Source organism: Nicotiana tomentosiformis, chromosome 1, assembly GCF_000390325.3.
Source record: "Nicotiana tomentosiformis chromosome 1, ASM39032v3, whole genome shotgun sequence".
NCBI lineage: Eukaryota > Viridiplantae > Streptophyta > Magnoliopsida > Solanales > Solanaceae > Nicotiana > Nicotiana tomentosiformis.
In genome coordinates this window covers 141,843,609-141,870,955 of record NC_090812.1, presented here as the reverse complement: position 1 = coordinate 141,870,955, position 27,347 = coordinate 141,843,609, and the positions used below count along the sequence as shown (strand labels likewise).

Genomic DNA, 27,347 nt, shown 5'->3' with positions numbered 1-27,347 from the left:
ACTCTTTGCAATATAGAACTAATGCAAATAATCAGAATCAAATGGAGAGATATCCAAATTATACTCTGTTTGTTTGAGTATGTGCGGTATTATTTCGTTTTTAGCCGATTTTAAAAAAAGAAAGATACTTTCTTTAGAAATAATTTAAATTTTAACTTCATTATCTTTTTATCTTTATTAACATAATTTTGTATTATATATTTAAGACGATAAGCTCTATAGGTCTTTCTTTCTATTTTAAATTTAATGCAATTAAATAAGTTTACATAAATGATACAAAGGCAGTAATAATATATGAGAGAGAAAAGACCTATAATGTAGAATTATTTTTGGGAAAGAATAGTTTCATATTTTTTGTATAGTTTGAGAGTAATATACTTGTCAAACAAAAGAAAGCAGAAAAGAGGAGTCTCTTTAAACGATTCAAAGCTCTTAGCCGTCGACTGCCGCTTTGAGAAAATATCTGTATATATTTCTTTTGAAGTGAAAAGAAATACTACTGTCAATGGAAATACTAATTAGCTTTTCAATTTTTATTGCGTCTATCCTAAGTCTTCTTTACCTTCTCAATTTATTTACAAGAAACAGAACAAAGACGTTAAATCTTCCTCCCGGCAGCTACGGGTGGCCAGTGATCGGAGAAACTCCAGAGTTTCTCCGATCAAGACGGGACGGAAGCCCAGAGAAATTTGTGACAGACAGAATAGAGAAGTATCAATCTCAGATTTTCAAGACTTGTATAGTGGGTGAAAAAGTTGCTGTGTTATGTGGCCCTGCTGGAAACAAGTTCTTGTTTGGAAATGAAAATAAGTTGGTCAATGTTTGGTGGCCAAGTTCTGTGAGACAACTGCTTGGATCGTGTTTGTCTACTATTTCTGGGGAAGAAGCTAAGCTCATGAGGAAGATGCTGACCTATTTTGTTAGCCCAGATGCTTTCTCTAAGCTCTATATTAAGACCATGGAATTGAGCACTCAGCAACATATCAAGAATTATTGGCAAGGTACACTTACTTCCCTAAATTACATTTTATATTTGTTTTTAAGGGGTCATTTGGTTGATGGTTTGGAATAATTAATTCCATAATAAAATCTCGGGGAAAATAATATAATGTTTGGTTGGCCGTACAAGAAAAAATAATAATAATTTTCGTATAACTAACGCAACGGTTGCTTGGCGGAATTACATAATACCTACATTGAGTTCTATGTGAATTTATGTCTTAGTTTAATTGCTGGATAGAATGTAAAAAAAGATTATATTTGTTAATACTAGCATTAAACTATCTAAATACAAAAAAAATACTCTTTTAAATTAAGTAATGCATATATAAAAACTCCTCGCGTAATAATACTTTCATCATTAATCCTCAATAAACAATCTCTACATAATAATCCTAAATTCTTTCGAGTGGATGTTTTGGAGTGTGATAAATCATATATGGCCAGAGTAGATTGACAATATGAAAGATTCAATGAGTATACTTTGCAGCATATATCAAATTCAGAATAATATTAGAAATCTATTTATAAAGTGTGATTCCCAACAAAACGCAAAATTCATTGCTCTTTAACTACAATTCTGTTTTTTGGTAAAATAAAATATCGAAATAAAATTTTCATTTTGAAATACACTAAATGAGCGTTTGGTATGGTGGATAAGCAAAAATAGTTTCGTACCGCCTTATTCCTTGTTTGGTAACTAATCATGAGATAAGTTATCCCACGATTATAAGTAGTATCGGGATAACTTATATCTGCCAGAGAGTGGAATAGTAATCGCAGAATAAGTTATCTCAAAATAAATCAGTAAAATTGACAGTCTTAGGATTAATACAACATACCAAACAGTAAATAAAAAATAATACTAAAATAACTAATCACAGTATAGCTAATTTCAATATAGCTAATTCTAACCAAAGGACCTATCCTTCTTCTCCCGTTCAAACGAAAAGGAAAAGTGTTCGAGTAAATTGTACATCGTTTGACTTGCATAATTAAAGAGACGTGCGAAAATTTTCTTAGTTAAATTTTATGCAGTATATTGACGTCTTGTAATTTATAATGTGCTTTGAAAGACCTCCACTAACCACACAAGTAGTGATTGCACAAGTTCAAATATTTTATGTTGTGTGACTCACATTGGACGGTTGGAGACTTGGAGGACCTCAACTAACCAAAGCGAAAGATAAGTAAAATATTTCATAGGCAATTATGTCATTATAGTAGGTGTTTAAAAAGTTTGACAATGTCATGCCTTCTAAATTATTCTTCGAGACTTAATTATCTACAAAAAATTGCAAATAATAGATTCAAGTTTTTTGATCTTAAATGGTTGAATATAAAATACTTATATAGTTTTAAAAACTTTTGTTACAAAACTTCAACAACAAAATATTGAATGTGAAATTGTTGTAGTTTTAAAATGCTTTAATAACTCGCTTTACAACATTCTAGTATCCAAAATTAATGATTAGAGATATTGAAAATCTGTGAGGTTTCTTCGTTGAGTTAATATTTCTGAAATCTCATTTCAATTCTTCATTTGTAATATTGGCCACTAGTATACGTTACTTTGATGGCATTTGAGCTGAAGTTCACTTTTAGTTCTCTTATTATGTGACCTTTAATTAGACTAAATGTCACGTGTTGAATTTCTCGAACTCGTTGCTAAATATATATGCACACAAATATTGAGGTTTATTTGTCTACATGAAGGTAAAGAGGAGTTGAAAGTCTTCCCAACTATCAAGTTACACACCTTTGAGTTGGCATGTCGTCTATTCATGAGCTTAGAAGACACAAATCGCATTTCAAATCTCTTCAATCTGTTCAACATTTTCTTGAAAGGAGTCTTATCATTGGCTCTGAATTTCCCTGGAACGAGATTTTATCATGCAAAGAAAGCAACAAATTCTATACGAAAAGAACTCGTGTTGATTGTCCAGCAGAGAAGAGAGGCCTTAGAACAGAAATTATTAGTTTGTCCTCCCCAAGATCTTCTCTCACATTTGCTTCTATTTCCGGACGAGAACGGTAAATTCATGTCTGAACTGGAGTTAGCAAATAACATACTGTTGCTGCTCTTTGCTGGCCATGATACTACCAGTGTTACTATAACATTGGTTATGAAGTATCTTGGAGAGTTACCTCATGTTTACGATAAAGTTTTGCAAGGTCAGTATGTCATGTGTGATTACTCTCCCCCCCCACCCCCAAACCCAAAAAAAATGCAAATATAAGAATATTGAGTTGTCATCTAAAAGTTTAAGATATTAGAATCCAACCACAGTTTTTGATAACTTAATGTCTTAACATGACACCTAGATCATGTCAAAATTTATGGTTCTAACACGTAGAAATACTTTTTTGTTTTTAGGTGGTAGTGAAATTTGAAGATAAAACATCTTATCTACTCTAATATCACGTTAAAATATGGCTTATGTTTGAGAGGGCACACATTTAACTTATTTAATTATATTATGAAGGCCTGGGACAGCTGTCCTGATGAAACTAGTTGTATTATTCTTTTGTCTTGATAATGAAAACAGAACAAAAAGAGATTGCATCATTAAAAGGAGGAAGGGAATACTTGAATTGGGATGATATGCAGAAGATGAAGTATACATGGGATGTAGTATCTGAAGTTCTCAGGCTAACATCACCAATCACTGGAAGTTTCAGAGAAGCACTAGTAAATTTGGACTACCAAGGTTACATCATTCCAAAAGGATGGAAGGTACTTTATTACTTTTACACTTTTACTTGATCAAAAGATTATATGGTTTAAATTAGAAGGGCAGATTTTTTTAAGTCTAAAACTCAAAAGGCATAAGTAGATGATATATATGAACTTGCTCTTGAACACTATTCCCTTCAATTAAACATCTTCAACATGCTTTAGAACAATTTGTTCAAGGTTAATTTCTAAGTTTTCTTAAACCGCTTGACGGGCAAAATTACCAAGATCAAACAATGTAGTAATACATTCCGTTTTTTACTTAGCTTTTAAATAGAAAGTCTTATTTGAAAGTATTTACGCATGTCATCTTCTCTTTGGAAATTTCTTTGAGACGCCCCATCATTGGAGACTTTAGGCCCAACATTTACCAAGGTTTTAATCTTATTAAAGATCTATATGTCTGTTTACCCGAAAAATCGGATAAAGTTGAATTTGTACGTAGTTCTAATGGTATGTGGCATAGCTTGATACAAATCATAAAGAGAAATAGAAATATCCAATCTTGACTATAAGAACGAAAGATAAAACTGTTGAAAAGAGGAAATAAATGAAGTAAGAGAGCTCAAATGATTGATCTTTCAATATAAGGAATAATTTTTTGTTGGAACTAGCTTTTCCCTAATTCCTGCCAGGATTCTCTCTCCTAGTGTGGTTGCAACGACTCTTGTTTGTGAGCTCAATATTGACTCGAGCTCTCGATCTTGACTCGAGCTCGATTCTGACTCGGAGTCTGGTATTGATTCGAGGTCGGTGTCGGTCGGTCTATGCATCTTAGGCTCGATAATTTTGCCTCGCCCCGTAGTTCGATTTGGATACGAGCTCGATAATGATACTGAGCTTGTCATTGATCGGTCCAAGAACTCGAAGCTTGATGGCCTAACTTCGGACATCGACCTGGTATTACGGAGCCGCCCTTCGATCAAATTATTATCATACCGACCAGTCCGTACGACGGACTAATCGGTTTTGACCGTGTACAGATAGTCCCCGCATTTCTCGGAAAGAATGTAACGAGAAACGATATGATTTTCTGACGGTACGATTAGATATATACTGACGTGTGCATCGAATCCGATCATGACGTACGCTATAGCTGTCCCATCTGTTTAGTTTACTGAGGCATTTAATGCGTGTGAGACGGTGGTCGGCCATTACCTATATTGGACCGCCACTGCTCAACCTATAAATATACCATTAATCACTTTTACATCTTCTGATCTCAAATTCCTAAGCATTTTCTCATACCTTCTGAATTAAGTGCAAAATTTTCCTTCTGTGGTTTTTACTGCCTAATCTTTCTTTGAAACACCACATCTTCTTTATTTCTTTCTTCTAAATTCAAAAAATGGTGAAAACATCAAAAACCGTCCCTCAAAAAGAAGAGGCTTCTTCTTCACATCCCGTCGCCGATAAAATACCGGTGGAGCCACGACCTGAGGAGTTTGTTCCTAGAACGTGTCTTCTCACCTCCGATTTTAAGGTCGGTAAGGGCTCATTGGTTCCCGGTCGGTGTGAAACGGTATCAAGGTATTTGTGCTCGATAACCAAAAAGTAACTTGCACAGTTAAAGACAGATTGCAACTGGGATAACAAGGAAGTGGTAATTCCGATTCCCGATGAAGATATTACAACCCACGTGGAAGGGTTCCTTAGTGTGTATACTTACCCTTTTACATTAGGACCTTTCGACCCTATTATCATTGATTTTTGTCGTCAAAACGAATAAATCTAGGTCAGATTCATCCTTCCTTTTGGCGGATCGTTATCCTGATCCGTTTCTTTGCAAGCAAGATCGAGGGGATGCCTTTCACCCTCGATCATCTTATTAGATTGTATAGTACCAGCCTCTTTCGAGGTGGCTTAATAAAACTTCAATGCCGGGCTACCAAGGTACTGTTCTCGAGCAGAGATAAGGACAATGATCGAGGTTGGATGGGCAGGTTCGTTCGAGTGAAGACTTCGGACTTGATCCCAACCGAAAAGATACCATTCCCCGAAGAATGGAATATGAAGTGTAAGTGTAATTCTGCTGCTTATTCCCTATCGCCTTGTCTCTTTGTTTCTTTCTTGCTGATATCTCTTTTGTGATGCAGCGGTTTCTTGGATACCCGGTGCCGTTCCCGATCTTAAGAACTGGGTACGAGCCCTGACTTCGACCTCTACATATGCCGAACGTTCGTGACGTGATTTGGCAAAGGGCCGATGGGAGGCCAAAAATCATGGTAAGCCTATTTCTCATATTTTGAGAGTTTGAACGAAATATTTTCCACATATTCAACCGATTTTCTTGTGTGTAGGCCTGGGAAAAGATGCGATTTTGAGGCCCCTACCCGGCGAGAAAGAAGTCTCGGACCCGGTTTCTAAACCGGCAGAGGGGAATAAGAGAAAAAGGGCCTCTACTTTCGAAAATTCAAAATTGAAGGCAATGTCGACTCGTAAGTCGAGGAAGAATACCATCCCTTTGACCTTAGAATTGGTTCAGCGTCTAAGGGATGGAGATGAGGAAGAGGAAGACGACGGATCCGTACTGGTGGCCCGATCGAAGAAGACCACTGACGTTCCACAGGCAGCTGGATCGATGGTGGTTTATAAGGCTCCGCCTTGAACTAGGGATATATCGGAGAAAGATTCGGGCATAGTCCCCGAGTCGTTGGAGATAGAGGATGCTTCCCATCGAAGACAACAGATGGGGGATATGTATGAAGGGGCTCTCCCCGAATCTCTTCGAACCGAAGAGAATTCCCCAAGTGACTCACTTGGGGCAGTAGCAATTGAAGACTCGCCCACCTTCCCTGCCTTTTCCGAAGGGGCGATTCGGGAAGCCCAAGCTTTGGGCGCCCTCGAACTAGACAGGCCTCATGAGGGAGAGGATCCTTTATGTGACATGTTTACCGGTGTCGAAGACGCTGCCGGCACTAGTGATGCATCAGATCTTTTTCACGGAGTGCAGCAGGCTTTGAATCAGGTAAGCCTTAAATTATTTTGTTGGTATTATCTCTTATGTCTGTTTTTCTTTTCTTACTTTGTTTCTACTTTCTTTGTAGGCCGTGGTAGCTCATCGAGAATCATGTTCTCGATCTTGAGCTGAGCTGCATTGATACGAGGCCGATCTCCAACGGGTGCCACGGAGGAGAGGAAGGCCCTTAAACTCCTCTTAGGGCAAAGGGGAAAAGAAATCAAGGACCTCCGACCTGAGTTGGCCAAAGCTCACCAAGATCAGACCGATCTGTCCGAGCAGGTAATGACACTATTAAAAGCCTATAGACTCGATACTGGAACGATGCCTAATCTTTCGGTCTCATAGCTGCAGCAGAAGCTTGAGATGATCGGGAAGCTCCGTGAGGAGGTCGATGTGATAAAGGCGGAGTCCTTGAAATGGAAAGAAAATATGGGCCGCTTTGCTGCATAGAAAGAGGCTGCTCGAGCCCAATTATCATCGGCCGAAAATCAACTTCAAAGTCTGAAGGAGAAACGCTTGGTTCAAGCAAGGAAAACAGAGGAGCTTGAGGCCCGGTTGGCTTCTAAACTTGCCAAGGATGAAAAGACAAAGGCCGATGCAGATGTATTTGTGGCTGTTTATCAGGCCGATGCTGAGGCTGCTCAGTCGCATACGAGAGAAGTAGCCGAGACCGCTCGAACTCGAGCACATTGGATTGCCGAATTTGCCAAATGCCAATCTTGGAGGGAAACCCTCGAGGAGATCCATGCTCGAGGCTTCGATCTTACTGAAGAGATAATAAAGGCAAAAGAGCTTGAAGCCTATGTTGGGGCCTTGGCCTCCGATGATGACGATGACGGTGATGGGAGCAAGAGCGAGTCTCAAAGTGGGGAGGAGCCCGATGGAGAAAAAGACTGCTCCCGTAGATAATTAGGGTTTTTCTTATTTTGATCTTTTCGTGTAAGGTCCTGATCGGATGTTTTGTAAACATATATATAAAGGTTTTTTCTTTTCCCAACTTGTCTCTGTTTTCTTTTCTGCCTAGGGAAGATTTTGTTTTACTTGTGTCTTATTAAAATGTTCAAAAGTTTGAGGATTTAGTTGAGTGAGTGTTTGCTCGAACTTTTAATAAAGTAGCCCTTAGGCTTAATAGTCGAGTGAGTGATTGCTCGAACTCGAAGTAATATAGCTCGTAGGCTCAAGAGTGGAGTGAACTCGAAGTATTTCAGCCCGAAGGCTTTATGGTCGAGTGAGTGATTGCTCGAACTCGAAGTAAGATAGCCCTTAGGCTTAATAGTCGAGTGAGTGGTTGCTCGAACCCGAATTTGAAGTATTGTAGCTCATAGGCTTTGTGGTCGAGTGAGTGATTGCTCGAACTCGAAGTATTGCAGCCCGTAGGCTTTATGGTTGAGTGAGTGATTGCTCGAACTCGAAGTAAGATAGCCCTTAGGCTTAATAGTCGAGTGAGTGGTTGCTCGAACCCAAATTCGAAGTATTGTAGCCCGTAGGCTTTGTGGTCGAGTGAGTGATTACTCGAACTCGAAGTAAGATAGCCCTTAGGCTTAATAGTCGAGTGAGTGATTGCTTGAACTCGAACTCGAACTCAAAGTATTGTAACCTGTGGGCTTTATGGTCGAGTGAGTGATTGCTCGAACTCGAAGTAAGATAGCCCTTAGGCTTAATAGTCGAGTGAGTGATTGCTTGAACTCGAACTCGAACTCGAAGTATTGCAGCCCGTAGGCTTAATGGTCGAGTGAGTGATTGCTCGAACTCGAAGTAAGATAGCCCTTAGGCTTAATAGTCGAGTGAGTGATTGCTTGAACTCGAACTCGAACTCAAAGTATTGTAACCTGTGGGCTTTATGGTCGAGTGAGTGATTGCTCGAACTCGAAGTAAGATAGCCCTTAGGCTTAATAGTCGAGTGAGTGATTGCTTGAACTCGAACTCAAAGTATTGCAGCCCGTAGGCTTTATGGTTGAGTGAGTGATTGCTCGAACTCGAAGTAAGATAGCCCTTAGGCTTAATAGTCGAGTGAGTGATTGCTTGAACTCGAACTCGAACTCGAAGTATTGCAGCCCGTAGGCTTTATGGTCGAGTGAGTGATTGCTCGAACTCGAAGTAAAATAGCCTTTAGGCTTAATAGTCGTGTGAGTGATTGCTCGAACTCGATAGTGGTTGGCCCTTAAGCCTGTTTGAATCATGAAGTAGAACAAACTTTTCAAAGTATGAGATATCGGTAAAGAAGAAGTTTTTCCTTTATAAGTCATTATACATGTGTTCGTATGTTGCGTCAGGCTCGAGCAAAACTATGCGGGCATGGTTCGTTTTGACCATTTGGCCCTTACACTTTTCTCTATCAAGACCCTGTCTGACGTGAATTTGATATGAAATAACTTTATTGTATCGAACTTGATTTATTTGATGGTAAAGCCCCCAGTATTCGAGGTTGACTGTAAGGAGGCCTTGGATACTGTTAAATTGTCCTCAGGTAGCACATAGTTGTTGCCTCGTTAAAAACCTCATCGGAAAAACCGAGTTGGGATAAAAATCGATCAAAGGGAAAAAGGAGTGGAATGCGTACTTTAAAACCTGAGGTCTCGATGTCTTTGTTCGAACTCCTGCAGTGTGTTAGCGTCGAACATATATGGACGAAAGGAGGGAGAAAATCATACCTTAACAATAATATCGTTTGAGAAGTGATATGTTCCAGTTGTTTGGCAATGGTTTGTCATCCATCGTTCCGAGTTTATAAGACCCTTTTCCGACTATATCAAGGACTTGATAGGGTCCTTCCCAATTCGGGACGAGCTTTCCTTCAGTAGGATCTCGAGTGTTGATGGTGACCTTCTTTAGGACTAAGTTTCCTACCCTGAAGTGGCGGAGGTTGGTTCTTCTATTGTAGTACCTTTCGATTCGTTGCTTTTGTGCAGCCATTCGAACAAGTGCCGCTTCTCGTTTTTCATCCAATAATTCGAGGCTAGTATTCATAGCCTCGTGGTTCGATTCCTCCGATGTATGCCAAAACCTTGGGCTGGGTTCTCCGACTGGAATTAAGGCCTCGGAGCCATACACTAAGGAAAACGAAGTTGTCCGTACTGGACTTCGATGTTGTTCGATATGCCTAAAGGACCTCGGGCAGAATTTCTCTCCTTTTCCCTTTAGCTTCGTTCAACCTTTTCTTCAAGTTTTGGATGATAGTCTTGTTCATTGATTCGGCCTGTCCGTTCCTACTAGGATGGTACGGTGTTGAAAATATCCTTTTTATTTTATGGTCTTCAAGAAATTTTGTTACTTTACTGCCGATAAATTGCTTACCATTGTCGCATGCTATTTCTGCGGGTATCCCAAATCGACACACGATGTGATCCCAGATGAGGTCTATAACCTCATTTTCTCTCACTTTCTCGAATGCCTGTGCTTCAACCCATTTAGAGAAATAGTCAGTCATAAATAAAATGAACTTAGCTTTACCTGGGGCTGACGGTAGGGGGCTGACGATATCCATCCCCCATTTCATGAATGACCATGGGGATAGTACTGAATGAAGTTGATCTCCGGGTTGATGGATCATCGGTGCAAATCTTTGATATTTATCACATTTTCGAACAAACTCCTTAGTATCTTTTTCTATACTATTCCAGTAGTATCCTGCCCTGATGATTTTGTGAATCAGTGATTCGGCGCCGGAGTGGTTTCCACAAGTACCTTCATGGACTTCTCATAAAACATAATCGGTGTTTCCGGGTCCTAAGCATACTGCCAATGGTCCATCGAACATCCTTCTGTATAGTGTTCCATCTTCAGCCAACGTGAATCGAGCAGCTTTGGCTCGTAGGGCCCTTGATTCTTTAGGGTTCGATGAGAGTTTTCCATTCTTCAAGTATTCAATATACGTATTCCTCCAATCCCAGGTTAAGCTTGTAGAATTTATCTCGGCATGCCCCTCCTTGATTACGGATCCCGAGAGTTGAATGACAGTCCCCGAGTCAATCTCGTCTTCCTCGATCGATGATCCCAAATTTGCGAGTGCATCAGCCTCACTGTTTTGTTCTCGAGACACATGTTGTAAAGTCCATTCCTTGAAACGGTGCAAAGTTACCTGTAATTTGTCCAAATACATTTGCATTCTATCTTCTCGACTTCGAAGGTTTTGTTTACTTAGTTTACCACTAGCAAAGAGTCACATTTGGCTTCAATGACTTCTGCTCCCAAATTTTTAGCTAGCTCGAGATCTGCAATCATGGCCTCGTACTCGGCCTCATTGTTAGTCAACTTAAAAGTTTTGATAGATTGCCGAATAATGCCACCTGTGGGGGGTTTCAACACGATGCCAAGTCCGGACCCTTTTGCATTCGAAGCACCATCTGTGAAGAGGGTCCAAACCCCCGATGTTGTACCCGATTTTGACAAGAGTTCTTTTTCAACTTCAGGTACGAGGGTTGGCGTGAAATCAGCCAGGAAGTCTGCTAAAATTTGAGACTTGATGGCCGTACGAGGTTGATATTTGATATCGTACCCACTGAGTTCGACGGCCCATTTGGCCAATCGGCCCGAGAGTTCGGGTTTGTGCAAAATATTACGAAGTGGGTAAGTAGTAAAAACGCATATGGGGTGACATTGAAAGTATGGTCTTAACTTACTAGAGGCGCTTATTAGTGCAAGTGCTAATTTCTCTAAGTGGGGATATCTAGTTTCTGCTTCTCCTAAGGTCCGACTTACCCAATAAACAGAAAATTGCGTACCTTGCTCTTCTCGAACTAGGATGCCATTTACCATAATTTTCGATACCGCCAAGTATAAGTAAAGTTTCTCATCTGCCTTCGGAGTGTGAAGCAGTGGTGGGCTCGACAGGTATCGCTTCAATTGTTCTAATGCCTATTGGCATTCCGGAGTCCAGGCGAAATCATTCTTCTTTTTGAGTAGAGAGAAGAATCTGTGGCTTCGATCTGACGACCTCGAAATGAAACGGCCTAAGGCAGCTATCCGTCGGGTTAGCTTCTGCACAACTTTCACTCTATCTACGATGGTGATGTCTTCGATGGCCTTGATTTTATCGGGGTTGATCTTGATTTCCCGATTTGATACCATGAAGCCAAGGAACTTGCCCGAACCAACCCCGAAAGCACATTTCTCGGGGTTGAGCTTTATGTTGTATTTCCTTAAAATCTCGAACGTTTCCTGCAAATGAGTCAAATAGTCCTCTGCACGTAGGGACTTAACTAGCATGTCATCAATATAAACTTCCATTGACTTACCTATTTGTTCTTCGAACATTTTATTCACTAGGCGTTGGTAAGTAGCTCCTGCATTTTTTTTAGCTCGAAGGGCATCACATTATAACAATATGTTCCATATTTGGTGATAAATGAGATCTTTTCTCCGTCCTCCAGGTTCATTTGAATTTGATTGTATCCGGAATAGGCATCGAGAAAAGTAAGGATCTCATGGACGGCTGTGGCATCGATCATGCGATCGATGTTAGGTAGTGGAAAAGAATATTTGGGGCATGCCTTATTCAGATCCTTATAATCTACACATATTCTAAGTTTTTCCCCTTTTAAGGACTACAACTACATTGGCTAACTATTCAGGATATTTTACTTCCCGAATCGACCCTATTTTGAGAAGTTTAGTTATATCGTCCTTTACAAATGTGTGCTTTATCTCGGACTGAGGTCTTCTTTATTCCTGCTATGTCTAAATGGGACCAAGCAAAACAATCTATGTTATTAATAAGAAATTGAATAAGTTTTTTCCTGAGTTCGCGGGTCAATCCCGTTCCCAGGTAAACCTATTTCTCGGGCAGATGCTCGATCAATATAACCTGTTCCAGTTCCTCGATCATTGTTTTGGTGGCGTCAGAATCTTCGAGGGTGATAAAAGTTCGAGGGGTCAGAAAATCCTCATCCCCTTCTTCCATTTCCTGCTTCCCTGATTCGGTCGAGACTGGCGGATGTGATTGCTATTTGACTTCTCGTATACCTTTAATGCTCGATCTTTCCGAGGTTGAGAGTGTTGATATCAGTGTTACCTCATCGACTGCAAATATTTTCTTTGCAGCATGTTGCTCCCCGTATACTATTTTCACGTCGTCCGACGTCGGGAATTTCATTACTTGGTGGAGAGTCGAGGGTACTGCTCTCATATTGTGGATCCAAGGCTTTCCAAGTAGGGCATTGTACCTCATGCCGCCTTCGATTACGTGAAACTTGGTACTTTGGATGGTCCCGTCCACATTCACCGGTAGAATAATCTCTCCTTAAGTCGTTTCACTGGACATATTAAAGCCGTTTAATACCCGAGCTGCGGGCACGACTTGATTTTGCAGACCGAGCTGCTCCACGACCCTCGATCGGATGATGTTCGTAGAGCTACCTGGATCCACTAAAACACGCTTAACTTGAACTTTATTTAATAGGATAGAAATTACCAGAGCGTTGTTGTGGGGCTGAAAAATGCCTTCTGCTTCTTCGTTGTCAAATGATAAAGTGCCTTCGGGCACATAATCTCAAGTTCGTTTTACCCTAGTGGTCGGTACCTTATTGCGTTTGAGTACGAGTCACTGTGGAGTGTCGACCCCACCGATGATCATATGAATGATATGTTGAGGTTCCTCTTGTTTATTTTTTCTATTGGCGTCCCTTTCTCTGAAGTGATTCTGGGCTCGATCGCTGAGAAATTCTTGAAGGTAGCCCTCATTGAATAGACGGGCTACTTCTTCCCTTAGTTGTTTGCAATCCTCGATCTTGTGGCCATGCATACCATGATATTTATACATCGAATTTGGGTTTCTCTGGGAAGGATCAGTTTGCATGGGTTTGGGCCACCTAGTGTCTTTGATTCTTTCGATTGCCGATACAATGCCCGATGCATTGACACTGAAGTTATATTCCGATAATCGAGGTACCCTTATAGGATCGGCATATTTGTCAAAACCACTCTTGTTCATAAGTCCCCGAGAATTCTGCCCTCGATCACTTCTTCGATTATTCCGGGCGGAATTGCGTCCCAAACCATTATTCCTTTGATCTGCAATGTATGGTTGATATCGGTCTTTGTTCAACCTTGGCTCTCTGTCGATGCCCCTTTGGTTTTTAATAGCCGACATAGCCGACCTGTTTGGATGTACTAATCCGGGATGAGATCCTAATTGGTCGTCTTCGACCCTGATTTTTGATTGGTATCGATTGTGTACATCTGCCCAAGTTATTGCTGGATACTCGATCAAATTCTATTTCAACTGACGTGATGCTATCGAACTTCGCTCGTTCAGCCCTTGGGTGAAAGCTTGAACTACCCAATCGTCTGCGACCGGTGGCAATTCTATGCGTTCTATTTGAAATCGTGACACGAACTCCCTCAATATTTCATTATCCCTTTGTTTTACTATGAAAAGGTCCGATTTCCTTGTTGCGACTTTTATGGCATCGGCGTGTGCCTTTATAAAAGAATCTGCTAACATGGCAAATGAGTCGATAGAATTCGGTGATAGGTTGTGATACCAAATCATTGCTCCCTTTGAGAGGGTCTCTCCGAATTTTTTTAACAACACAGATTCGATTTCATCGTCTTCTAAATCGTTGCCCTTGATGGCACACGTGTAAGAGGTGACGTGTTCGTTATGGTCCGTCGTTCCGTTATATTTGGGAATTTCAGGCATACAAAATTTTTTGGGGATTAGTTTTGGGGCTGCGCTCGAGGGAAAAGGCTTTTGCACGAATTTTTTGGAATCCAACCCTTTTATCATTGGTCGAGCCCCCGGAATCTGATCGACCCTAGAGTTATATGTTTTTACTTTTTTATCGTTGGCTTCGACTCGCTTTGTGAGCTCCTCGAGTATTTTAGCAATTTCAGGAGTAGTCCCCGATTCTTGCTCATTTGACCTCACTATGGCTGGCTCTGTTCTGTGGGTAATTTCTCGAGGTGGACTGGGCTCCGGCCTGCTCGGTAGTTGGGTTTGGCTCTGCAACAGAGCTATCGCTACCTGTTGGGCTTGCAATATTTCAAAAATCATACGCAAGTTGATGCCGTTTTCCTCAATGTTATGGGTGTCTCGGGCTGCAGATCGAGTACCACCATGAATGCTATGTTCAGAACGTTGGTTTGCCTCAAGGGCCACATGCGAATTAACGTCTAGTGGTACTTCGACTCAAGCTTCAACGACATCGACAAGCGAACTTCCGGCCCTGGGCGTCAAGTTGTTGGTTTCATCTTGAAGGCTGGCTTCGTTGTCGATAGGTAAAGCCATTAATTGGGGGTTTGTCCTTGCTAATCCGAAGCCAAAGATACTCTCAAAAGACAAGCGTAAAACGGTGTGTGTTGCAGGTTTGTATCAAACAACCACTGTTATCCTCAGCCCCACGGTGGGCGCCAAACTGTTTACCCGAAAAATTGGATAGAGTTGAATTTGTACGTAGTTCTAAGGGTATGTGGTATAGCTTGATACAAATCATAAACAGAAATAGAAATATCCAATCTTGACTATAAGAACGAAAGATAAAACTATTGAAAAGAGGAAATAAATTAAGTAAGAGAGCTCAAAGGATTGATCTTTCAATATAAGTAATAATCTTTTGTTACAATGTGTGAATGTCCTGCTCACAGAAACAACAATCATCCCATTTATAGTGGAGGGATCCTACTTTAGATATAATAAAAAATACATAGTGGGGAACCCATGAGGAACTAGCTTTTCCCTAATTCCTGCTAGGATTCTCTCTCCTAGTGTAGTTGCAACGTTTCTTGTCTGTGAGCTCGATTTTGACTCGAGCTCGATTTTGACTCGGAGTTTGGTATTGATTCAGAGTCGGTGTCGGTCAGTCTATGCATCTTAGGCTCGATAATTTCGCCTCGCCCCGTAGTTCGATTTGGATACGAGCTCGATAATGATACCGAGCTTGTCATTGATCGGTCCTAGAACTCGAAACTTGATGACCTGACTTCGGACCTCGACCTGGTATTACGAAGCCGCCCTTCGATCAAAGTATTATCATACCGACCAGTCCGTACGACGGACTAATCGGTTTTGACCGTATACAATGTCAGTAGAAAATCTTGAGATCTTCTAGTGCGGGAAAAATTTCTTTTTGTTCATATAATATTGGATTGACACGGGAGTGACATGGACACTGATAATTTATATAACCGACCTCAACTTATTTGAAATTAAGACGCATTTGATGGCCGGACCAAAGTGCATATCCACTCTTTTAGCTTAGATTATGATTTACAATGTATCATCATTATAATAGAAAAGTATAATGCACTTGCTATGCAAACCTTAAATGATGGCTTGATTTGATGAAACAGCTATATTGGAACGGCGCTGTAACACACATGGACCCTAAGTTCTTTCTCAACACCAAAAACTTTGATCCATCAAGATTTGAAGGAGCAGGGCCGACGCCATTTTCATATGTTCCATTCGGGGGAGGGCCTAGAATGTGCTTGGGCAAAGAGTTTGCGCGGCTTGAGATTCTTGTTTTTATCCACAATGTAGTCAAAGATTTCAGATGGAAACTATTGATTCCGACTGAGAAAATAGAATATGATCCTATGCCCACCCCAATTGAAGGACTTCCAGTACTACTTCAACCTCACAACCCTTAAAAGAGTTTGCTTTAATTTCCCTTTCATTATGTTCTGATTGATGCTAAGAGAAAAGAAGGTAATACCAGAAACAGATGTTCAGTTCTATATGAGAAACGTAAAAGGTAAAAGAAAGCTTCTGATGAGTGTGGATGGATCTTCATCTCATATTCAACATTTCAACTTTTTCTTTTTCTCTTTATTTATCATTTTGGTAAAACTCAAGTAGTCATGATATGTTGAAGCAAAAGATAGCAGTAAATGATTTGTCACAATTCATAGCACGGCTATAGCTGGCTTATGAATATATTTGAGAACTTAGTTACATTCCACGATACTTTATTCAACCAGAAATGTGGTCCCTTCAGTTCACTACAAGAAAACACAGTAAATTCAACTTTTGACTTCAAGTAATTCGGCGGAATGGATTCACTCGTGATTCAAATTTTTATTATAATTGCCGCTAGACAATCGTTACAAACTTTGACTTTTAACGGCAATAAAATCTTTCTTTACCGGCACTTCTGTGAATGGCTGCTAAAAACTTCAGCGATCCCTTATACAACAGTAAAACTTTAATGGATAGGGATAAAGCTACAGCATTCCCGTGAACCAATAACTTATAAGCTAGGTCCGTCCCTATGCTTTTTATGTATCTCCATCAAAAGTAAGGATGAATCTCAAGGCTTGTGAGTTTGAAGGCTAATGGGAAGTCCTTCAACAGGGGTAGCCATTGGATCATATATAATTCTCTCATCAGGAACAACTAATTTCCATCTAAATTTCCTGACTATGATGTGCAGAAATACGAGCATCTCTAGCCGAGCGAACTCTTTCCCAATGCACATTCGGGGTCCTCCCCCGAATGCAATGTATGAAAATGGAGCAGGTCCAGCTCCTTCAAATCTTGATGGATCAAAGCTTGTTGCATTAGGGAAATACTCTGGATCCAGACTTGTTAAAGTAGTGTTCCAGTAGAACTGTTACAACATCATATAAGTTGTTACTGTGCTTAAATTCTATGTGATGATGGGTGCATAAAATTATTCACAATAATTCACTTTAAAACTAATAAGGTAAATTTTTGTAGTTCAGTGACACAATAATGAATTTTTTACTACACTTCATTGTATATAAGCTAAATTATTGTAAGAGCTACAGTTGAAGTAAGAGCTATATAAGCTCTCCCAGTCTCTTAATGAGTAAAGTAAGAGCTACAGTTGAAGTGTCATGGCCAGCAAAGAGCAGCAACAATATGTTATTAACAATAACAAGTTCAGACGTGAACTTTCCATTTTCATCTGGGAAGGAAAGCAAATGAGACAAAATATCTTGTGAAGGTGAAGCTGTCTTTTGTTCTAAGGCTTCTCTTCTTTTTCGGACTATTTGCAATAGTTCTTTTCTGACAGTAGCTACAGCTCTAGTTGCTTTGTGAAAAGTTGTACCAGGTAAATTTACAGGGATTGCTATTAATCCTTTCAAGGAAATGTTGAAAAGTGTTGAAAGCTTTTCAATTTCATTGTGGTCTTCAATGCTCATGAATAGCTGACATGCCACTTTGAAAGTGTATAGTTTGAGGAGATGGTAAACCTTCACCTGCTCTTTACCTTCATAAATATAGAGCACAAAAAGAAAAAGATTAAATACAATAGTAATTGCTATATTGGATAGGTTGTTACAGGAGTTCTTATATTGGTAATATCGACTGATTCCCAACATTAGACCCTCCTTTAATTTGGGAATACTTGATATTACAAAAGCTATTTTTCATAAAAAAAAAATATATTCCGAATGTTTGTTTAATAGTGAAAGGAAAAAAAAAATGACCTTTCATAAAGCTAGGAAAGCTGCTTCTTGTGTACCTTTTCCCAATTCTAATGTATTGTCAGATCTTATCATTCTGACATTCACATTGTATTGCCTTTCAACCATAGACAGAAAAGATTTAAGCATAGGAAAAACATTGCTTTTTGCACTTAATAAAAATGTCCATGTTCCTCTACTATAATCATCTACTATAGTTAGGAAATATCTAAATCCATTATAAGTATTTGACTTATAAGGTCCCCATGTGTCTACATGTATAAGTTCAAATATATGCTTGGATTTTATGCTACTGACAGGAAAAGGATTCCTGGTTTGCTTAACCTTATGACAAACATCACAGATAAACTCAGAATTTGACTTACAATGAAGGAAATCTAAATGTTTCATTGCTGAAAATGGAAGTTGTCCCAATCTTACATGCCAAAGTTTAACATCAGGAGTACCATTAACTTGAACTGGACTAGAAAAAGAAACAGACTTTGAAACGAAATTTCTTCTTTCGGAATTGAAGGTACATTACTACTGAATAGCCCTTAGACTTAAGGCTACTTGGTTCCAATAAGTAGAGTCCCTCTCTAACTTCACCAAAAACTTGTGGACTCTTCATTAAAAGGCCCTGCAACACACACCCAATAGATGTGAATAGGACATCATACTTGAACTGAACACAATACCTATTAACTGATAATAAGTTATATTTGAAATCTGGAACATGTAACACATTGTTCAGGATATGACCTGGCAGAATATAAATACTCCCTATATGAGTAACAATCACCTTGAAAGAGTTAGGTAAACTGATATTCAAAGGTACAGGAAGTAGAGTTAGAAACATGAAAGAATTAGGATCAAAACACATATGCTCTGAGGCACCTGGATCATTGATTCAGGTGTCTAATTTTATACTAGTAAACACTGAACCTGAGAATTTTAAAATAGTACCAGCAACTGTATTAGTATTGATTCCTGTAATTCCTTCATGTGCTAACTTTGCCTGCTTATACATGTGCATCATTTCTTCAATTTGTTCCTTGTTGAGTTGCTGTCCAAAATTACTGTTGTTGAGCTCAGTGCTTTGTCCTGCAGAATTCTCACGTTCCTCATGTGGTAGGACTGTATTTTCTTTAATTTGAGTCTGCTGACCTTTGTGATTGGTGAACTCAAAATCTTCTGAAAATTCAATAATTCTATAACAATCCTCTTGTGTATGTCTTGTTTTTCCACAATAAGTACAAGATACATTTGGATTGTACTTCTTTTTCCCTTTAAACCTTTGCTGAAATTTAACAAACTTTCGCCCTGAGTTGTTATATTTGGGTGATATGGCTGCTCCTCTTTGTATTTGGCTTCTAAGTTTTTGATAATTCTTCCCTTATCATGTGATCATAAAAGTTGCAAAATTAGCTAGAAGTTGTGCATTAGGCTGCTTGGCCTCTCCGGCTGCCATGAATGATACTGATTCATATATAAAATGTGCATTTGCATAAACTTCTCTTTGATTTTCATCCTGCAAGAGAAGTGAATAAGCAACATTTATGCTAGGCAAATGGTTCATCATGAATATATTTCCTCTTGCTTATGCATAGATGTCATTTAATCCCATTAGGAATTGGATCAATCTCTGATCCTCAAGAGACTTAGTCAACTTTGCTTTTCCTTTACAAACACAAACACATGAACAACATATGATAATATTTAAAGCATCTAATTCATCCCACAATCGTTTGAGCTTAGTGAAGTATGCTGCAATGTCACTGTTTCCGTGTACTAAACCTGATAACTCCTTCTGCAGATGATAAAGCTTGGCTCCATTTGATCTCCCATATCTCTTCTCCAAGTTGTCCCAAAGTTCTTTTGCAGTTTTGGAGTATATCACATTGTCTGTAATATCCTTTGAGAGAGCATTTAGGACCCCAAGAGATGACCATGTCATTCACACAACTCCATTGTTCATGGTCTGGAGATTTCTCATCTGGAGATAGACATGCTCCATTGATGAAACCAAGTTTCTTCTTGGCTAACAATGACAGGAGAATAGATCTCCTCCACCCTGGGTATCCTCTTCCATCAAACATAGTGTTGACTACAGTCATTCCAGGTGAATCAGAGTTGTTGAGATGATAAGGGTGATTGGCATCATAGCTGACTGATTTTGCAGCATTGCTCGTATCACCAGTATATGTGATGGTTGTTTTAGACATTTTAGGTTACTGATTATGATGATGAATCTGATGTAAATTGATTTGATGGTTGGACTGTTGGATCGAGCTTATTGCTCTGATACCATGTACGAAATTGAAAGAATAAAATCTGATTGAAAAACCATTCTTCCGTGTGTTCTTTACATTGAGCTTTGTACATGTATATATTATACACTTGATATATATATTTATTCCTCCTACACTAACCCACTAACATATGTCTCCTTATATTATAATTATCTTGCTAACCCCATTAATTTATGTCCCCTAACCCATTAATTATGTTCCACTATATTCTAAACACATAATATGCACGACATTCTTCTCCCTTCTTCTTCTTCACCATTCTTCTATATCTCTAAGTAAATCTCCACAGATTGTTAGAATTATGATATGGTTTCTGGTTTCTTCTTCCCAACCCAACAGAAGGTAATACCCGAAACAAATGTTCAGTTCCATATGAGATACGTAAAAGGTAAAAGAAAGCTTCTGATGAGTGTGGATGGATCTTCATCTCATATTCAACATTTCAACTCTTTCCTTTTCTCTTTATTTATCATTTTGGTAAAACTCAAGTAGTCATGATATGTTCAAGCAAAAGATAGCTGTAAATGATTTGTCACAGTTCATAGCACGGCTGTAGCTGGCTTATGAATCTATTTGAGAACTTAATTACATTTCAGGATAATACTTTATTCAACCGGAAATGTGGTCCCTTCACTACAAAAAATAAACCACAATAAATTTAACTTTCGACTTTAAGTAATTCCGCGGAATGGATTTAGCCGTCATTATATATAATTTTTATTATAATTGCGGCTAAACAATCGCTACAGCCTTTGACGTTTAATGGCAATAAAATCTTAATTTACCGGCACTAATGCCCTTGGCCAGACAATTTATTACGTGGCTATGGAGGTGACATTGCGTTCAAATTAACCTCCTCCACTTTTTTCCGATGTTAAGGAAATATTATAGTGAAGAAGATTCACAGAAATTTGAACAAACAGTCTTTCAATTAAAGGCCAATATAAGTATTTTGCTTGGATCCAAAAGATCTGATGGATATTGGCTCAATTCACCAGAATTCTGTCATTCAAAGGATTTGATTGACAATCAAATTAGATGGAAAAACCAGCAAGGTTGGCAAGACATATTAACATCTCAATGAGTATTCAATTTCAAGCTAAGTAATGTTTTTCTATATATTAATACGGAATTGACAAAAGATTTTCTAAAGATAGTTGAGTTATAAACAACGAGGAAGTTAGACTAATCAATTGATTAGGTCTATTGATTTTTAAAATCAAAATCCTCGATCCACGAAGATTCGCGAAGTAATGTTATCTTGAAAAATCATATGGAGTTCACACGAATTAGATCCTATTGAGAAAATCTGTCAAATAGGCTTGGATATAGATTTCCAGAAGTTTTTGTCAATTATCACATAACACAAATACAAAAGAGATTTGAGATCCATTACTTCCAGTAGTAGCTTTTATAAAATCTACACAACATAAATGCAAAAAGGAGGTGTGTGATTCATGTGGCTCAATAAACAAAATTTAAAATTTATGAGTTACTATACCAAGCTCAAGTTAATATACAATAACAATTGGTTTCACAATAAAATAATTATAGATATTTAATAAATTCTTAATAAATATACAAAGATAGGGATAAGGCTATTGCATTCACGTGAACCAATAACTTATAAGCTAGTTCCTCCCCTATGCTTTTTATGTATCTCCATCAAAAGTAAAGGTTCAATCTCAAGGCTTGTGGTTTTGAAGGCTAATGGGAAGTCCTTCAACAGGGGTAGCCATTGGATCATATATAATTCTCTCATCAGGAACAACTAATTTCCATCTAAATTTCCTGACTATGATGTGCAGAAATACGAGCATCTCTAGCCGAGCGAACTCTTTCCCAATGCACATTCGGGGTCCTCCCCCGAATGCAATGTATGAAAATGGAGCAGGTCCAGCTCCTTCAAATCTTGATGGATCAAAGCTTGTTGCATTAGGGAAATACTCTGGATCCAGACTTGTTAAAGTAGTGTTCCAGTAGAACTGTTACAACATCATATAAGTTGTTACTGTGCTTAAATTCTATGTGCTGATGGGTGCATAAATTATTCACAATAATTCACTTTAAAACTAATAAGGTAAATTTTTGTAGTTCAGTGACACAATAATGAATTTTTTACTACACTTCATTGTATATAAGCTAAATTATTGTACACTATCAGCATAAAATAAAATTTTACCCTATCAGTTAGTCTAAAACGGTAAATACAAGTAACAATCTACGATATGTGAAATTATTAATTTGAAAAATAAGGTAGGTAACCTCTTACAATTGATTAAATTAGTCCGATATAAAGCAAATTATATTGTCTGTTATATAAATTAAATCCTAAACATCAATGGATTATCAAATAATGTGATAAAAATGATGAAGAACCTACTAGATAAACTATACTGATGATATAAGAAAAAATCTTTACACTATCTGGTTAATGGTTTGTGAATTTAGTTGGACAAGTGTAGGAATGGCAATGGGGCTGGGCAAAAGCAGGGCAGAGCAGGGCAAAGGTTAAACGGGGCGGGGCAGGGTAATGGTTAAACGGGGCAGGGCAGGACATGGCGGGTCAAAACTGAAAATTTTGAAATATTAAAGAAGGCAGGGCAGGTAGTAGGGCAAGCTTTCTGTATAATCTGGTTTAAGCTCGATGAGTAACACTAATGGAAATTTGCGTCTTTTTGTTACAAAACCCATGCGTACATCTTATTCTTATTGGGATTTTATTTTACTGACTAAGTAATGCAATGGTACCGTGAAAATTAATTTTTTTGGTTCTGAAGAAAAGAAACTGTTTCGAAAATGTCTTTAAGTAGTTTACCCATTTACTTGAGTTGAAGCATTAATATAAGGGAATTTACTCTTTAATAAACTATATAACATTGATAAAAATCACATTTTATTCAATTGATATACATAAACAACTTTCATTGACGTGTCAACTGCAATGTCTCAATAGAGTCGAAATAGTTTTTTTTAGGACAAAAAAATAGCATATTGCAAAATGAATAACAAAACAAAGAATTAAAAAAATACATAAACGGGGGCGGGGCGGGGCATGGCATGATAGGGCAGGGCAGGGCAAGGCAAAATTTTGAAAAAATGCTAAACGGGACACGGCAGGGCGGGTTAAAATTTTAACGGGTCAAGGCTTGCCCTGCCCCGCCCTACCTTGCCCGCCCTATTTGACATCCCTAGACAAGTGTGTGCATGAAAACATTATCGAAAACAGAGTAGATGATGTTCGTACCTTCCACCCCTTAGGCATGTGATAACCTTCATAATTTATATCAACAATTGCTTCTCGATAAGCTCCTATTATAGGCTGTTTCAGTCTCGTAGCTTCACAAAGTACGTTCCACGAATACTTCATTTTCTGTATATCATCCCAGTTCAAAGACTCCCCTTCTTTTTTCGCTGAAGCTATCTTAATATGCTCTGCTTTTCATAATCCCAATGATCAGCAAATAAATTAATAAATAAATTGATAAAAGGGTTAAAGATATTCCTCTACTATATATGAAATATCTTAGTTTTAACATTCATTACTCTTTAAGACTATGTATACCTTAGCAAATTGTTTCGTACTTGCCCTTATCCCCTATGTTTACGGATTCGACCTAACCCATTAACTTTTGTGCAGACTCTGTATTTCTTTTGTGGAATTCATGGAATATGTACAAATTATTATTTTATAACTCAGTAACTAAAAAGAATTAGAATCTCGAACCCATAATCTTCAAATTCTGGCTCCACCTCTGCTTATCGTAACTAGACACCCTAACCAAAGTATAACTAAAGGTAATTTTAAACCATAGTGACCTTTTTCAAAAGTATTTTGACACATGAACCCGATCATTCAACATTGGAGCTTCGTTAAGTTGACGGATAAGTACGAGATAATTTATTGACGGTAAAGTTATAAATGACCACAAAGTATGACAGATAATAAAATTAAGATATTTCGTATACAAAAAAACGTAAATTAAGATATTTCATATAGCTAGATAACAGCTTTCTGAAGTACTGACCTTGCAGAATGTTTTCATAAACTTGAGGGTGCTCTCCCAGTCTCTTAATGAGTAAAGTAAGAGCTACAGTTGAAGTGTCATGGCCAGCAAAGAGCAGCAACAATATGTTATTAACAATAACAAGTTCAGACATGAACTTTCCATTTTCATCTGGGAAGGAAAGCAAATGAGACAAAATATCTTGTGAAGGTGAAGCTGTCTTTTGTTCTAAGGCTTCTCTTCTTTTTCGGACTATTTGCAATAGTTCTTTTCTGATAGTAACTACAGCTCTAGTTGCTTTGTGAAAAGTTGTACCAGGTAAATTTACAGGGATTGCTATTAATCCTTTCAAGAAAATGTTGAAAAGTGTTGAAAGCTTTTCAATTTCATTGTGGTCTTCAATGCTCATGAATAGCTGACATGCCACTTTGAAAGTGTATAATTTGAGGAGATGGTACACCTTCACCTGCTCTTTACCTTCATAAATATAGAGCACAAAAAGAAAAAGATTAAATACAATAGTAATTGCTATATTGGATAGGTTGTTACAGGAGTTCTTATATTGGTAATATCGACTGATTCCCAACATTAGACCCTCCTTTAATTTGGGAATACTTGATATTACAAAAGCTATTTTTCATAAAAAATATATTCCGAATGTTTGTTTAATAGTGAAAGGAAAAAAATGACCTCTCTCACTTATGACAAAAGTTATTTTCCTTACAAGTATCTTCATTTTTTATTTTATATTATACGCTCCAATTAAAAGTTAGATAATATTATTAATCTTTAGAACTACAATAATTTAATGATATACTTTGATTTGTTAATATTATACAAAATCTATTCTAGAAAAAAATGATTGTTAAGCTAATTTGTTCAAAAATGCCATATTGTAGTCTTAGTTTCTAATGTGTTTCATAAGTTGAGTTTGACGGTTGGAGGATGTGGGTGTTCAAGGAATTGTTACAACAATAGTAAGAACTAAGCCTTAATCTCATGTTAGTAAACCGGCATCAGTCAGCTATAGGAATTTTTAATCTGTTCTATTCAAATCCGTCCCAATCTAATAAGTATTACATAATAGTATACTTTCTCTAATATTAACCGTTCCTACATTTTTACTACCTCTATCTGTTTTAATTTATGTGATCTGTCCTAAAAAGAATAAAATATTTTTATATTTAATAATAATTTAACTTATAATTTTTTTATTTTATCCTTAATTGTGATAATTTATATCGACATAAAATTCTATGCACTGTTTTAGATCATAAAGTTTTAAAAGTGTTTCTTTTATTCTTAAATTTCGGGTTTAGTCAAACACCATTAAATAAATTGGAACGGAAAGAATAGTATATAAATATCAAGCAAGACTAAAATATTACTCCCTCCGTTCATTTTTATTTGACAGGTATACTAAAAATAAATTTTTATTTTTACTTGTCACTTTACGCATATCAAGAAAAGATAATTTTTTTCATGTTTAACCTTAATTCATTAACCAACATTTCTTGAATAAATAATAGTCAATTGTACCTTTCCAATGCTCAATATTGGAATTCACATAGAACTCTTCATTATTCTCTTCGTTAAACACAAAAGTCCACTAAAACTATCTTTTATTCTCTTATTCTTTGTAATATTTTTTTCTTTGGAAGTTATTTGGAAATTTGGATTCAATTATTGAGTATTAATTAATAGGATTATTGTGATAAAATTATCATGTCAATCATTATTTTTTAAGAGGCATAAAAAGTTAAAACGTGATAAGTAAAAGTGAACGGAGGAAGTATGTGACTGATGTGTTACCTTCCCAATACTTGTCGACGTGGTCCAGGGCAACAACTTCCATGGTTTTGGTGTAGAGTCTCGAAAAAGCATCAGGGCTAATAAAATAAGAAAGCATCTTCCTCATGAGTTTGGCTTCTTCTCCAACACTAGTAATCAAACAAGGTCCTAACAATTTTCTAATAGTTACAGGCCACCAAACATTGACTTTCTTGTTTTCATTGCTAAACAAGAACTTATTACCCCCAGCACCCCCAATTACAACGACATTCTCCCCCATTATCGAAGTCTTGAAGATTTTAGACTTGTATTTCTCTATTCTGTCTTCTACAAATTTCTCTGGCTTGCCTTCTCGGTTTGCTCTGAGAAAATCCAGTGTTTCTCCAACAATTGGCCATCCGCTGCTTCCAGGAGGAAAATTCAGTGTCTTTTTCTTCCTTCTGAGGAAGAAACTTATAAAAATTGTGATTACTAAAAGCAATATGAAAACAGATGGTAAGTCAATTGAAGCCATGTTTGAGAATGAATGCATTTTTTATATTACCTTGTTGTCGATTATAAATAGCAGTTACTATAGTTTCTACTACTGTGTTATAGAACATTCCGTGGCGTACATAAATACACCGCTCCTGTTTGTTTTTATGACACATAGTGCTTATTCTGAACCAAAAGTTAGAGCAGATCTTTTTGCTTCTAATGTCAAGTTCTATTTAATAAAGAATCTATTGGAATATATTTATTGTATAAACATTTGTCACGGTGGGAGTTGTACGGGGCAAAATATGTTATGCTAAATAATTGCATTAAAGAGTGGCACGTGGAGTCGAAGGCAGAGGATAACTAAAATCGAAGACAACTGTTCCATTTGTTATCGGAAAGAATGACGCTCATAAAGATACAATAAATATCTGCCAGCATTTAGTACGCTGCCCGTTACAAAGAGTTTGTCATTTATGCTCACCGTTACACATTCTTCAATGACCCTTATAATTGACATTAAAGAAGGGAATGATCCTAAGACCTTGTTCCTTAGGTGCAGTTATAAATAGTGAGCTCTGTTATCATTGTAAGGGGGACGAATTTTCTGAAAAACTGACGTTATAATCTATTCAAAACTTTATACAATTTTACCTTCTTACTTTTTTGATTTTATTATTATTGTGCCCGGA

The 27,347-nt window shown here is 37.7% G+C and overlaps 3 protein-coding genes across 4 annotated transcripts; 2 read left to right on the top strand and 1 right to left on the bottom strand.

Moving 5' to 3' along the window:
• Positions 1 to 342: 342 nt before the first annotated feature.
• On the top strand, positions 343 to 20,414 carry LOC104109830 (beta-amyrin 28-monooxygenase-like). 2 transcript variants are annotated; one of them, XM_009619209.4, is made up of 4 exons: positions 343 to 1,001; positions 2,716 to 3,174; positions 3,549 to 3,736; positions 19,885 to 20,414. In XM_009619209.4, the coding sequence occupies exons 1-4, from the start codon at positions 506 to 508 to the stop codon at positions 19,906 to 19,908; spliced, it is 1,167 nt and encodes a 388-aa protein (XP_009617504.1). In that variant the 5' UTR covers positions 343 to 505; the 3' UTR covers positions 19,909 to 20,414. The 2 variants fall into 2 exon arrangements, with proteins under 2 accessions (XP_009617504.1, XP_009617496.1); XM_009619201.4 differs by lacking the exon at positions 19,885 to 20,414 and adding an exon at positions 15,987 to 16,414 and having other exon boundaries at positions 348 to 1,001.
• LOC117279988 (uncharacterized) lies at positions 5,914 to 7,670 on the top strand. The gene is made up of 2 exons (XM_070191921.1): positions 5,914 to 6,704; positions 6,784 to 7,670. Exons 1-2 carry the CDS (start codon positions 6,426 to 6,428, stop codon positions 6,820 to 6,822), a joined length of 318 nt encoding a protein of 105 aa, XP_070048022.1. The 5' UTR covers positions 5,914 to 6,425; the 3' UTR covers positions 6,823 to 7,670.
• A 1,426-nt stretch (positions 20,415 to 21,840) lies between the features above and the next one.
• Positions 21,841 to 26,785, bottom strand: LOC104109848 (beta-amyrin 28-monooxygenase-like). Its single transcript, XM_009619217.4, has 4 exons — positions 26,200 to 26,785; positions 24,409 to 24,864; positions 23,628 to 23,815; positions 21,841 to 22,365 (listed from the first exon to the last, which is right to left on the bottom strand). The coding sequence occupies exons 1-4, from the start codon at positions 26,708 to 26,710 to the stop codon at positions 22,066 to 22,068; spliced, it is 1,455 nt and encodes a 484-aa protein (XP_009617512.1). The 5' UTR covers positions 26,711 to 26,785; the 3' UTR covers positions 21,841 to 22,065.
• Between the last annotated feature and the right edge of the window lie 562 nt (positions 26,786 to 27,347).

Coding starts and splice junctions, on each gene's coding strand:
- LOC104109848 (XM_009619217.4), bottom strand. CDS start 26,710: ATGCATTCATTCTCAAACATGGCTTCAATTGACTTACCATCTGTTTTC. Junction 24,865..26,199: donor CGTCGACAAGTATTGGGAAG/GTAACACATCAG, acceptor ATATTTATGAAG/GTAAAGAGCAGGTGAAGGTG. Junction 22,366..23,627: donor ACATGCCTAAGGGGTGGAAG/GTACGAACATCA, acceptor ATGTTGTAACAG/TTCTACTGGAACACTACTTT.
- LOC104109830 (XM_009619201.4), top strand. CDS start 506: ATGGAAATACTAATTAGCTTTTCAATTTTTATTGCGTCTATCCTAAGT. Junction 1,002..2,715: donor TATCAAGAATTATTGGCAAG/GTACACTTACTT, acceptor GTCTACATGAAG/GTAAAGAGGAGTTGAAAGTC. Junction 3,737..15,986: donor TCATTCCAAAAGGATGGAAG/GTACTTTATTAC, acceptor TTGATGAAACAG/CTATATTGGAACGGCGCTGT.
- LOC117279988 (XM_070191921.1), top strand. CDS start 6,426: ATGGGGGATATGTATGAAGGGGCTCTCCCCGAATCTCTTCGAACCGAA. Junction 6,705..6,783: donor TGCAGCAGGCTTTGAATCAG/GTAAGCCTTAAA, acceptor CTTTCTTTGTAG/GCCGTGGTAGCTCATCGAGA.